The 12,145-nt window shown below is 61.6% G+C and overlaps 1 protein-coding gene across 1 annotated transcript; it reads right to left on the minus strand.

The window, feature by feature from the left end:
- Positions 1 to 723: 723 nt before the first annotated feature.
- Positions 724 to 11,320, minus strand: LOC102995383 (netrin-G2; the record flags this gene model as incomplete). Its single annotated transcript, XM_028487121.1, has 7 exons — positions 11,277 to 11,320; positions 10,990 to 11,162; positions 8,365 to 8,391; positions 7,276 to 7,410; positions 3,955 to 4,029; positions 2,347 to 2,448; positions 724 to 891 (listed from the first exon to the last, which is right to left on the minus strand). Coding segments are annotated over exons 1-7 (724 nt in total), but the record flags the coding sequence as incomplete, so codon positions are not given.
- Between the last annotated feature and the right edge of the window lie 825 nt (positions 11,321 to 12,145).

The following is a 12,145-nucleotide window of genomic DNA, read 5'->3' on the forward strand; positions in this document are numbered from 1 at the left end:
TCTGAAGGCCGCTGCCATAATTCAGACTGACAGCTGCAGCTTTGCGGGCAGCCGGGGCTGGCCTGCTGGGTGGGGGATGGGCAATGGGTTCCCAAGGGCGCTGGGCATCCGAGGGCTGAGAACTGGCCTCTACTGGAGACCGTCTTCCAGACTAGTGGGTGCTGGTTGAGGGCCACATGTTCGGTCTTTTGGGATGGCCTGCCTCTTCCTGAGCCCAGGGCCCCTGTAGATTTCCTTCTTTACCCCAAAAGCCAGGCCTGGAGCAGAGTTTAAAGAAAGCCAACCGTCTGCCCACTGGGGGTGGAGGGCATATAAAGCGTGAGAAAAAAAATTCATTTGAAGAAAAGCTTCAGTCCCCCCAAAACGGTTGAAAACCCTTGATCTGATCCACCTCCCTATTTTACAAACAGGGAAAGAGCCCCAGAGAGGGGAAGAGAATCGCCCAAAGGCACACAGCCAGGCAAGCCCTAGAACCCGTCTTTGACTGGAACTAGGGGTTCTGAAATGCCAGTGCCTGCAGGGAGAACCACATGGGGAGGTTAGTAATAGAGCGGATTCTGGAGGCTTCTGTCTTTAGAGTGGGCCCTGGAATTGGCATTTCCCCAGCCTCCCCCGGGGATTCCAATGCAGGGGTGTCCAGACCCCGTCTAACGCTGCTCTTCCGCCTTGCACCCTGGCCCACACGCTCGCGTGCGGGGCCCCGCCTCCCAGCCGAGGGCTCACCAATGCACACGTTCTCGTCGTCCAGCTCCGCGGAGCCGTTGCGGTAGTAGCCCAGACGGCAGTGCTGGCAGTGCTGGCCTCGTGTGTTGTGCTTGCAGCTGACGCAGGTCACCACGTTCAGGAAGTCGATGTAGCTGCAGCGATTGGAGTGGCCATAGCACTCGCAGTCTGGGCCGGCCAAACGTGAGAAACACCGAGGGTCAGAGAACAAATGGAGAGTGTGCCTCCTGGCTGCCCCCTCCCTGGTGCATTCCGGAGAACTGAGGCCAGGGGTAGGACCTGGCACAGGAAGGTGCCCCGGGTCTCCGACACCTCTGTACCATGTGGGGAGACATGGGCCTGCTAGCTTCGAGCCCGACCAGTGTAGGCCCAGCTCACAGATTGCCACCTGGCCCCATGGGCAGGGCACCAGGGAGGGCCAGTGGGCAGCATCCGCTAAAAACCTGGCCGGGTACCAGGGCGAAGTGCTTTCTGGAGGGAGGCCCTCGTGATGCTGGGGGTGGTTAGACATGATTCATGCAGGGAAGATGGGGCATGCCGTCAGACCATGAGCTCAGGGAGGGCGGTGCCTGGTTTCACGGCGTTCACCACGGTACCCCAGTGATTCAATGAAGGGTGGACGCATGCATGAACGCTGGAGAGGATGGAAAGGGCCAGGAGCTTCTTCCCCATGCTGCTTTGGAAGATGGTTGGAAGGAAAACACCCACCTGCAGGACCCTTTCTTATTAGCCTGAGCTGTTCTGCAAATCTCATTGGCATCGGAGGGCCTGCTTTGGCACGACCCTGAGAGTGAGTGCTGCCTTAAGGTTTGTGCCCCGAGCAGCTCACCTTGACTCCTCCTAGCCCTGGCCCAGCTTCTGACTCTCACTGGAGGCACCTGTGACCACCTGGGGCAAGGCCCCGGGGTTTGGAGGTGGCTCCCATGACATCATCAAGGGGCGGGGTTTGGTGAGGAGGGTCACCTTCCCTGCCACAGAGGGGGGCATCCCTTGGTGTCCCTCCTAAGAGGCTCAACACCCCCTTGAACAAGAAAGGATGCCAGCTCCCCTCTGTGAGACACCATCTGTGTATCTCTAGAAGACCCAACCACCATTTTGTGATGTGAGAAGGAGGGACTGACCAGGTGTCAGGGTCAAGGGCATGGGAGACCTTGGAGAAATGAGCCTCTGAGATGTGCCCAGGAGGAGATGGTGAGCATTCCCACACCATGGCCTCCTGGACCCGTCCCCTTCACCTTGTCCCTCCAGGGACAGTGAGAAGGTGAGGCATCCTCCAGGTGTCCCAAGGAGTACTGTCAGTGACCCCTGTGTCCCAGATCTTGCTTCAGCCAAGACGAGCCCCTGGGCCACACCTCCCAGGGCAGCCAGGACAGGCTATTCCTGGTAGCTCCTCTGCCTGCCCCGTGCTTTTGCCCACTGTACTTCTGACTCATACCTGCTCCCAGCTCCCTTGGGGAGGGAGGACTGGAGGCGAGAGAGGCTCCGTTTCACCTTGACCCAGCTACTCGGGGAGGGGGCATCGGTCCACGCACTGCCTTGTTTTGTTTTGTTTTTTCCGGTGGAGGTGGTGGGGAGAGGGGCCGGAGGAGGAGGGGCTGATCAGCCCCGGGGCCTTCCTCTTACCTTCGAATTCTTCAATAGGCATCACTTGAGGAGATTTGGGCCTGAGCTGGAAAAGTCTGGAGGCCTTGGCAGGGGCGGGGGCAGCAGCGGAGGTGCCCGCAGCTTGGAGAGATGAGAAAGAAGCTCTTTCATCAGCTGTGGTCCAGCTGCCCAGGGTGGGCTGTCCTGGTCGAGGTAAAGCTCAGCACAGGCTCCCAAGGTGCCCTGGGCAAGCTCTGAGCAGCTTTGTCACCTGCTCAGAGACGACACAGCACAACCAGGAACACGCAGACCCAGGCCTGCCTTTGGTCCCTCCTCGGGCACCATCTACACATCCAGCTGGATTAATCCTTCCAAAGTGTTCTCTAGCTCCAACGTCCCTCATATTGCGCTAAATACTTTGCTGAAGCTGGACGATTTTTTGACTGGTTGAAAACATTGCTTTGCACACCCTGTACTCTTGCTCTCCCCTCTCCTCTCCAAACTCCCGTGAGCATCAACTCCAGCGTCTGTAGCTGGTATTCAAGTTTTGGCCATCTCCCTTCCTTTCTGAAGCAAGCTCCCCGCTCCAGCGAGAGTGAGTCCTTTACCGTCCATGGACTCCCCTCCGGCAGGTGCCGTCCAGCCGGGAGCACAGACTGCCCTGCCTTCCACTGCCCCCAGAATCCCAGCCCCGTATTTGCGGGGGAGCATGCCACGGTCTCCTCGGCTTCCGCCGGGGAGGCTGTCGTGCCCCAGTGGGTCCGGGGCCGGGAAGTGGTTGCTCCAGCCTGCTCTCCATCACCGGGGAGGACGCCCTGACTCAGAGGCCGGCCAGGTTGCGGCAACTGCAGACCCTCACCGTTGCGGGTCCGGCTCCGGAACCGCTTGCCGGCAGGGGGCGCTCGAAGCCCTGCTCACCGCTCACCGCAGGCGCGGGCCGGGAACTGGAGGTGTGGCTGGGTTGCTGCCTAAGCCAGGCATTAGGCCTTGACGTCCAGGGAACCGTGAGCCGGGACCGGGGACAGCGTCCCACCTTGGAGACTCGGGCAGGCCCTGTGTGCCTCCTGGGTGTGTCCACGATGGCTACAAATGAGCCCGTGGGCCCCCACGTGTTTCTTCCCACTGCGGCGGGAGAATGAGGCTCTGGGCTGGGTCTCGGTGCCTTCCACGACCCCTCCCCGCATCTCGCTTGGTCAGGCCGCTGCTCCCCGCCATCCCACCGCCGAGCCTTTGCCCCAGCTGGTCCTGCCGCCTGGAAGGCTACCTTCCCCCTTCATCTACTCACAGCCAACCCCCTGCAGGAAGCCCTGTCTGACTCTGAGCTCCACCTCGGCCCAGGGTGTCCTGTGAGCACGGCGGTGGGAGAGAGAGAGGGTTACTGTGATCACGACAGGGTCTCCACTTGCCTCGGAAGCCCTTGGGGCTTAGGGTTAGGGTTAGAGTGTAGGACTGAAAGGGGTCGGGCGTGGTGATATCACCACTGAAAGGGGTCGGGCTAAGTAGGTTCTCGAGAGTTGGGGGTAGGGGCAGGCAGAGCTCCAAGGCCCCTCCCCTCGGCGCCCTTGGGCCCCTTGCCACCCTGCGTCCCCACCCCGTGCCCTGCTCCCTCCACTACAGCGTCTCAGAAGGAGCTCCCCGCTCCCATACCTTCTGCACTGGAGGACACCTGGGGCCAGGGGGCGCCCGCCCAGAGCGGGGCAGCGGTAGATGGCCTGATCCACTCTTCGGGGAAAGAAGAGGAGAAACCAAGTTGTGCAAGGGGCTGGGGCTGGCCGTATCCTGGGGACCTACTGAGGCATCACCGCATACGGGCCCCTTACAAGAAGCAGTACTATATAGGCAGCGGCTCTGCCTACGCTGGCCAAATAGAACTGGGTTCAAATCTACAGGAGAGGCAGCGGTCTACACTACGGCAGCCTATGGAGGGCACACGGACACCGGATGGAAGGGGGCCCCATGCCCGAGGATCTGCGTGCTTTGGGCAGTCCTCTCTTCAGCGGGACACCTGATTCTTGAATCTCCCTCCCTGTGTGGCCCCCGTTCCCACCGAAGGCTAGAGTTAGATCAAGTCCCACGTATCCGCGCCCAGACCTCTCTGCGCTAAAGTCTCTGGCTAATGGCTGTAAAGGGGGCATGTGCTCTGGCCAAGACATCAAACGTGTCCAGAGGGTCCTCTTCCTGTCCAACGCCAATCTAGGGACTGGAGCATCCTCCCTGACCCCTAGATTGGGCCCGTTTTCACCAGAGACCCCCCAAAGTGAGTCAGCCCCCAAATGCCACCGTGCCCACATCTCCAAGACTAACTGGACACACAGCAGGGGACGCAGGTAGGGCTGGCAAGGCAAGGTATCGTTCTGTGCCGAATTTCAAAGGACAAACCCAGAGGGACAAGGGAGAAATCGGATTTTTTCCACTTCTTAAAGGGATTACGCACAATGCCGGCTGGTGGGGAAAGAAAAAGAAAATCTACCAGCTAAGAAGTGTGGGAGACGTTCCAGCTGGGAGCCAAGAGCCTCTGGACATGAAATTGACATTTATGGGATGTTCAATGAGAAGAGGCTGCCGGTGTCCAAATTGGCAAGGGCTTAATTAGGGCCGCGATAAACCCGCCCCGAAGGCATTGTGCTTTTGCAGCCTCTCCCCCACCACCCTCGGCGGCCAAGCTGGGGAGAGGGTCAGTGGTCTTGAGCGGCCTTTCTGCCGGCAGCCCCTGCCCTCTGGACAGCTTGACACTGGCAGAAGGGAGAAACATCTGGGCCAGGGGTTCAAGGGCCCAGGTGGACTTGGGCCAGAGAGCCTGAAGCACTTCTTGGGAGGTACCTGGAGAGAATCAGGACCTTCATGGGGGCCTGGGGGTGGAAAAGACTGGGCCCTCCAGGGACACGCTCAGGTATGCAGGAGGAGCCTTCTCGCAATGATCCGTGTCACTTGCCAAGGCCAGATGGAGGCCCCGTCTGTTCCTTCGGAACTGGGGAGCTGTGCAAGCCAGGTCTTAAAGGCGGCACCACCTCCCAGACCCCCGAGGCCTCGGGGCCGTGGCACTGGGTGGCTGAGTGGGCAGGAGGCATCAGGGGTCAGTGAGCCCCGAGTTCAGGTCCTGCCTGTTACCTTGAGCAACTGCTTCTTTTTTCTTTTTTTTTAAACAGCTTTATTAAGTATAATTTACATGCCATAAAAATCCAGCTGCTTCTTCCTAAGCCTTCGTATCCTCACCTACGGGTGAGCCCCATCTCATGGGGCTGTGAGCAAGGAATAGAGTACAAGCTCCTGGCCCAGGAGACGTCCGAGCTCCCCTAGCTGCAGTGAGAGTCATGATTCGGGGGGTGGGGGGAAAGGGCATCGTGGGGGCCCAGGCATAGGCTTCAGTTGCTAAAGAGGACGGACGGCCCCTAAGACTTGCGACACTCAGGTCACCGGCCGTCACACCGCGGCTGCCTTTTTCTCTTAACGCCTGCAGCCCGGCACTGGACTCAGGATGCAAAGTGGACCATGACCCCGCTGAATGACAGTCCTGCCTGGAGGGAGGGGTACGTCCTTCTCGCCACCTGAGTCCTGGGGACCCTCGCGATCCGAACCTTCTCTCGTCCAGGCTCACCGTCCCGACTCTGATGCTTTCCTTAATTCCTAGCTTTGCAGTTTGCACCCCTCGTACCACGTCAGAAGCAGCTCCAAAGACGGGGTCCGGGTTCCTCAATGCGTGTGTGTGAGCGTCTGGCCTCCCACCCAGACAGATCACCGTTCGCGGGCAGACACGGGACCTACCACGACTATTTTTGGTGCCGCCTGCCCGTCACAAGCTCAGCAAAAAAAAGCGCAAGTCTCAGGCGGCTGGACCACCTTGTGTCCGGAGCCCGGATTTCCAGAGTGACGCATGTCCTCCACCCCAGAGAGGATTCCTGGGCCAAGAGGCCATCCTGAAATCCTCGAATCTCCCGGCCAGCCCCCTGCCCCCTGCAAATGTCTCCCGTCGAGAAGGAAAGGAGGTAGAAAGAAAAGAAGCGTGATGTGTCACCCTGTGGTCCGGTGGAGGAGCTGGGCGTTTTCCACGACATTCGCTGGCTGGGAGCGTGCTGAGCGCCTACCCCCCAACAGGCCGAAGCCGGAGTGCCGGGGACCCTCCCCAGGTGACGGAGGGGCCTCTGCCCGTTGGTAATGCCACCCTTCCAGGGGTCCGTGAGCGTCAGAGAGAGGAAGGGGCACGGCACTGCCCAGGGAGGGAGGAGGGCCCTACCCCGCCGCCTCCTCCCTGCAGAGGGCGTGGGGCAGAGGCGGGGCGCACCGCTGGGGTCCAGGGACCTTGGCCGCATCTTCCCGGCATCCTCTGGGAAGGGTGAGTCCTTTCAGACTCCTGGCACTCGCAGTAGGCAGGAGCCGGTGGGATGCCCCAAGTGAGGCTGGGTGAGACAAGGGGGCCACCCCAGCACCCCAAGCCTTGAACACGCCCCTGCCCTGGCCCTGCCCCGAAAGGCCCAGCAGTCCAGAGTCTGAAAACGCCAGCTCAGGGGCTCCCTTCCGCCTTGCTGATCTGAGGAGTCTACCTTCTTGGCTAACCCTGCACTGTCCGTTCCTGGGGGTCAGCTGCTGATGGGCAGGGAGCAGAGCTGGGGCTAGGATGGCTGGCGGGGGGTGGGGCCTGGGCTGGGCGCCCCCCCGCTAGGTCACCCCGCCTTCTGGCCAGGCTGAGCAGCGCCCTGGTGGGGGTGGGCAGGGAGGAAGAGGATGCAGGACTTTCGCGTGAGCCCTGGATGCCCTGGCTGGGCCCAGCGACAGGTGGGTCCAGACAGCCCGGAGGGCTCTTGGCGCCATGCTCTTGCGGCTCTGGGATCTGGCATTCTCTACTCTACAAGCCAAGCCCCTGCCCTCCCCGGGGCTGATGCTGCCACATCATCGCACGTCACAGAGAGAGGCAGGGACTCGGGCCAGAAGTGGGAAAGGGCAGGGCAGCTGGGGCTGTAGCTGGGCACCCACCTGTGGGCTGTGGGGTGCTGGGGGCCACGGGGGCCCAAGCAGTGGATGTGGAAGGGGCAGGAGTGGGGGGCCCCCCCGCGGCCACAGCGGCCACAGGGCCTTTGGGGGCGGGGCCTTTCCGGGACCTGCTGGTGCCTGGCAAGAGATGAGAAAAGCAAGAAAGGTGGGGGAGTTGCTGGGTGTGGAGCAACGCAGAGGAGCAACTTAAGACCCCGCCGAGTGGACCAGCGTCCCCTCCAGGTCCAGCTTCCTCTGGCCCCCTCTCCGCCCGCTGGTGTCCCACAGGGAGCAGCCCCGGGGCTGAGTGTGGCCCCAAGCAGCCCTGGCGGAGGGAGGCGGCGCCCCTGGAAGCCTTTCTGAGACTTGGGGTCTGCACTGGCTGGCTGTTTGACAAGTCCTCTCCTGCTGAACCTGAGGGCAGATGGCAAGACCCGCCTAGGGGGCGGTGGCTTCAAGGATGAAAGGAGACAGCACGAGTACCCTGCTTAGCCGATGCCCGCACTGTGCCCTGCTTGGTGGTGACTTCGTGAGAGCTGGTCGCCCCCACCGCCCTCCCTCACCTTCCCTGTCGAGTTCTCGGGACTCCCCTGACGCTCCTTCAGACGGTCTGGCTGCTCTGGGGCCTGAGCTGACCTGGACGTGTCGGGGTCCGGGCTCACTTCCCTCGGCCTCCCCGTGGGCGAGCGGCTGCAGAGGTGATGATACAGCTGCGGGCTGCCCCGGCGGGAGGCCAAACCCCGTGGTCAGACTGGGGGGGGGGGGCGGTTCTGCCACTGGCTGGGGAAGGTGACCCCCACTCTTGCCTGGCAGGAGACGGAGGAGCAGAGAGTTCCCCCGGGGGGGAAAGGGGACCTTTCCAAAGCAGCACCAGCTGAGACGCTGGAGGGGAGGAACTGAGATACGAAGGAGGGGGTGAGGAGGGGGAAGAAGCGAATGGATTAGAGGAGCGGGTGGTGAGGCCTATGGATCCAGGGGGACAGGAAAGCCCTGTCTTTCCTCTCCTGCTCTTCCCAGGACATGCAAAGAGGCTCATGCACCGAGGGCCCCAGTCGGCTTCCCAGGGTGGTGGTGACCCACGTGTGTACTTACTGCCAACGGCGGAGCCCGCGGCGGCACCTGCGGAAAGAGAAGGGTCACAGCAGAGTAAGGGGCCCGGCCACCTCCTCCCTGCAGAGGAGGGGGTGGCGGGGCTGGGGAAAGGAAATCAGGGGGCCTGGGCACCTCACCGTGCAGGGATTGGGTCAGATCATCCATTCCATCCTCACTGGCGCCCTGAGAGGGAGGGGCCCCTATTAGCCCATTTTGCAGATGGAGAAACTGAGTCTCAGAGCTGTGACTTACCCTATCAGGGGACCTGCTGATAAGCCTCCGCTGGGGGCTTCACAGGCACCCTTCTCATTTGATTTTAGACTCTCGGGTCCTCCAGTGCAGGACAAGGAGGCGGGTGGCCGTTCCCTCGGGAGTGGTGGGATTTCAGAGAACGTGAGGGTCCCCAGCCATGGGGACAGACTGGTTTACTGGAAGCTCTGATGGAAGTTACCACCAGAGGGAAACCATGGCGCATGCTCCCACCTGAGGAAACGCAGGGACGGCTGAACGACTGATTGGAAGGTGATCGCAGCGCCTGCCACGTGTTGGGAGCTTTCTGCACGTGGGCACGGGCTGAGCGCTGTCCCCACCTGGGCCATTCGGTCCTCACAACAGCCCCACAGGGGGTTTTATTAGGGTCCTGATTCTACAGGTGAGAAAACAGGGCTCAGGCGGAGAAAAGGCTTGTCCAGGGCCACACAGCTGTGAGTGACAGAGGCCTGGCTCCGACCCGGGCCTTTCTGCCTGTGCCCTGGGGACGAGAGGGGCCCAAGGCCACAGTGTGACCTGGGACTTTGGGTACCAGGGCGGGAATGGTCAGTCTCGGGAGGAAGGAGCCAGGGCCACAGCTTCCCCTCCAGGCGGTCCTGACAAAGGACGGAGCGTGAGGACACCCCTCGGTGCCCCGGGAACCCCGGGGGGGGACGCCGAGGTGTGGGCAGGGGCACGTGTGACGCGAGGACCTCCCCTGGTGACCCTGGCGGCGGGACGGTGAGGGAGGCCGGGGAGGTGCACCTGGGGGCCCACGGGGCATGACCTGCAGGTAAGGGTCTTAGTCTGTGGGGGCCGAGGGACCTTGGGGGATCCTTCCAGGAGGAGAACAGGGTCCAGAGAGGAAGCGGGGAGGGGGGGAGGCCAGCAGGACAGATGAAGGGATGAGCCTTCGAGCCAGAGGCAGGTGACAGCGATTAAGGAAAGTGTTCAAGGGCTCCGGCAACAAAGAGGTGGGCGGAGCCGGGCGGGCGGGGCGGGGCTGGGCTGCGGCCCGGAGCGCTCTCCGTGCCTTTGCAGGCCAGCAGGTGCCGAGACTCTGGGAGGTCACCCTTCAAGGGCTTCTTGAGCGGTGCCCGCACACGCACAACACGCCTGTCACAGCCTCGTTGCGAGGCTTCCGGCTTTGTCAGCCTGGAGTTGCATGAATCTTTTCACCGGTTGGTCGCGGGGGTGCCGATGGAGGGGCTCCTGGGAGCGTGCGCCCAGGAGGGGCGAGCTGAGCGGTGCCGGCAGCCCAGCCTGGCTTTGGAGCTGGGTCCGGTGGTGGCATCTAACTTGCTGCTAAACTAGGAGGGCACTGAGGGTCACTGGGGCTCCGTTTGTTCGTCCGGAGAGTGGGATAATAATGAAAATAGCACCCGAGGGGTTACCGTGAGCGTTGAGAAGCTGTGTCTAGAATGTGCCCGGCGCCGCCTCCTTGTCAAAGCCCTTGACCAGCGTCAGCAAATCACCGGGGCGGGGGCAGCTGGGGAGTCCCACTCCGGGGCCAGCCCAGGCCCCCTTGTCCATGGCAGCTGGGGGCTCCCTGGGACTCTTGATTTCATGGAGCTACCCAGGGACTATGTTGGGGGCCAACGATGGGGGCCCCCAAAGGGTGTTCATAGCGCAGGCGTGTGTGGGCGCACCCCGAGGATGCCCTCTGGCACAGGAAGGCTGAGCCGGGAGAGGAGAGGACCGTGCAGAGGGCACGGGCCAGGGCCTCGGAGGACCCCTCTGTAAAATGGGATAATAGGAGACCCGCTTCCTGGGGCCACCCTCAGGGTTGAGGGAGTGGGGACCCCACAGCACTTGGCTACGTAAATGCCCCGTAAACACTGGCTGTGAGGGATGGCGCTGCTTCTCACGGTTAACCCGGGGTGAGGGGTCCCCACCCCCTCCTCCCCGACACCCTCTGGCCTTCCCTCCTGCCCTGGGGGCAGGAAGGGGAAGGTGGGGGAAGGACGCTGAGGAAGCGCATCTCAGGTTTCCAGCAGGGTGCAGGCGCGCCACAGGTTCTTGACGACAGGGCCGGGCGCTTAGCAGCTTGGTAACAAGGGGTGTGCCCGTGTGTGCATATGCGTGCGCGCGCACGTGTGTACACGTGTGCGTGCGTGCATGTTTCTGTGTGCACACCTCTGTAGGGAGCACGTGTGTGTGCATGTGTGTGTGCGATGAGATCCACAGCTCCTGAGGCTGAAGGCTGGGAGGAGAGCATGGCCTCACTGGTCCGAGGGGGCAGCGGGCTCGGGGGGGGGGGGGCCCGGGTGCAGCGGCCGCCCTGCGTACGCACACGCATTGGCCTCACTGGTCCGAGGGGGCAGCGGGCTCGGGGGGGGGGGGGGCCCGGGTGCAGCGGCCGCCCTGCGTACGCACACGCATTGGGAGAGCCGTGGGGCAGCGGCAGGTAGGAGCCAGCCCGCCAGGACCGTGTGCGGAAGCTCCTCTTGCACTTGCCGCAGTCAGGGCCCGTGGTGTTGTGTTCACACTCGCACTGCAGGCTGCCCTCGCGCACGGAGCACAGGTTGGCATGCAGGTTGCACTTGCACCTGGGGGGACACGGAGGGGGCAAGGCGTCAGCGAGCGTGTGGGCGGGCTGTTCCGGCTCTCTGGAGGCGCTCGGAGGGTGGCCTGGAAGGGACTCTTGAGGCCATCTGTCCAACCTGCCACGAGTCTCCTTCGGGACAAACACTCCCGGATTCACCATTTTGAGTCCTTTCCCAGCGAGAGGTGCCCCCGGCTCCTGCCTCTCGGTGAGGGTGGGGTGATGAGACGCCCTTGTGCCACGTGCTGACTTTTTAGTAACGCAGCTTCTGATCACCTTTGCTCTCAACCATGGAGGGCTGACAGGTAGCAAGAGTTACCCGTCCCTGGCTGTGGAGACGTGGACCTGGCCCCAGGCTGCACCTCTGCTCTCGGCCGCGGCCCCCACCCATGCCCTTGAGGGCAGGAAGAAGCCCCAACTCCCCAAACCCCGTCAATTCATCCACACATGTATTATGCATTCATTCATTCAAATATTTATAGGCAACTCATCATTCTGAAACCTGTAAATAACGGGAAAGAACCAAGCATTTGTCCCGCCTGTCCTATAAAAAGGGTACCGCCCGGTAACCAATAGCGGACGAGGGGCTGTCTCTTTTTATGGAAGCATTCCAGCTGATGCTTGAAGAAGGAAGGACAGAACCTGAAGGTCACCGTGTAGCATCCACTACCAAATACATAGCTACAGGCACAGAGCATCAGTAGAGAGAGACAACCAAAGAAACATTCTCGTCAAGACAAATTGAACTTGAATCTGATCAACACTCTGGATCCAGCTACAAGTTTATAGGAAATACCGAGGACAGAGAAACATACTAAACAACACCAGGGGGACACAATCAGCAAAATCCAGAAGTGATGATGTAGTTTATAGGACAGATGACTTGCAAGGGGCAAACCTTGAAATGGAAGGAGGAGGGACCCAGATCAAGAGAAACCGCAAAGGCAAAGCAATCAAGTGCAGATCGTGGACCTCATCTGGATCTTG

This window comes from Physeter macrocephalus, unplaced genomic scaffold, assembly GCF_002837175.3.
Source record: "Physeter macrocephalus isolate SW-GA unplaced genomic scaffold, ASM283717v5 random_1771, whole genome shotgun sequence".
In the NCBI taxonomy this organism is placed as follows: domain Eukaryota; kingdom Metazoa; phylum Chordata; class Mammalia; order Artiodactyla; family Physeteridae; genus Physeter; species Physeter macrocephalus.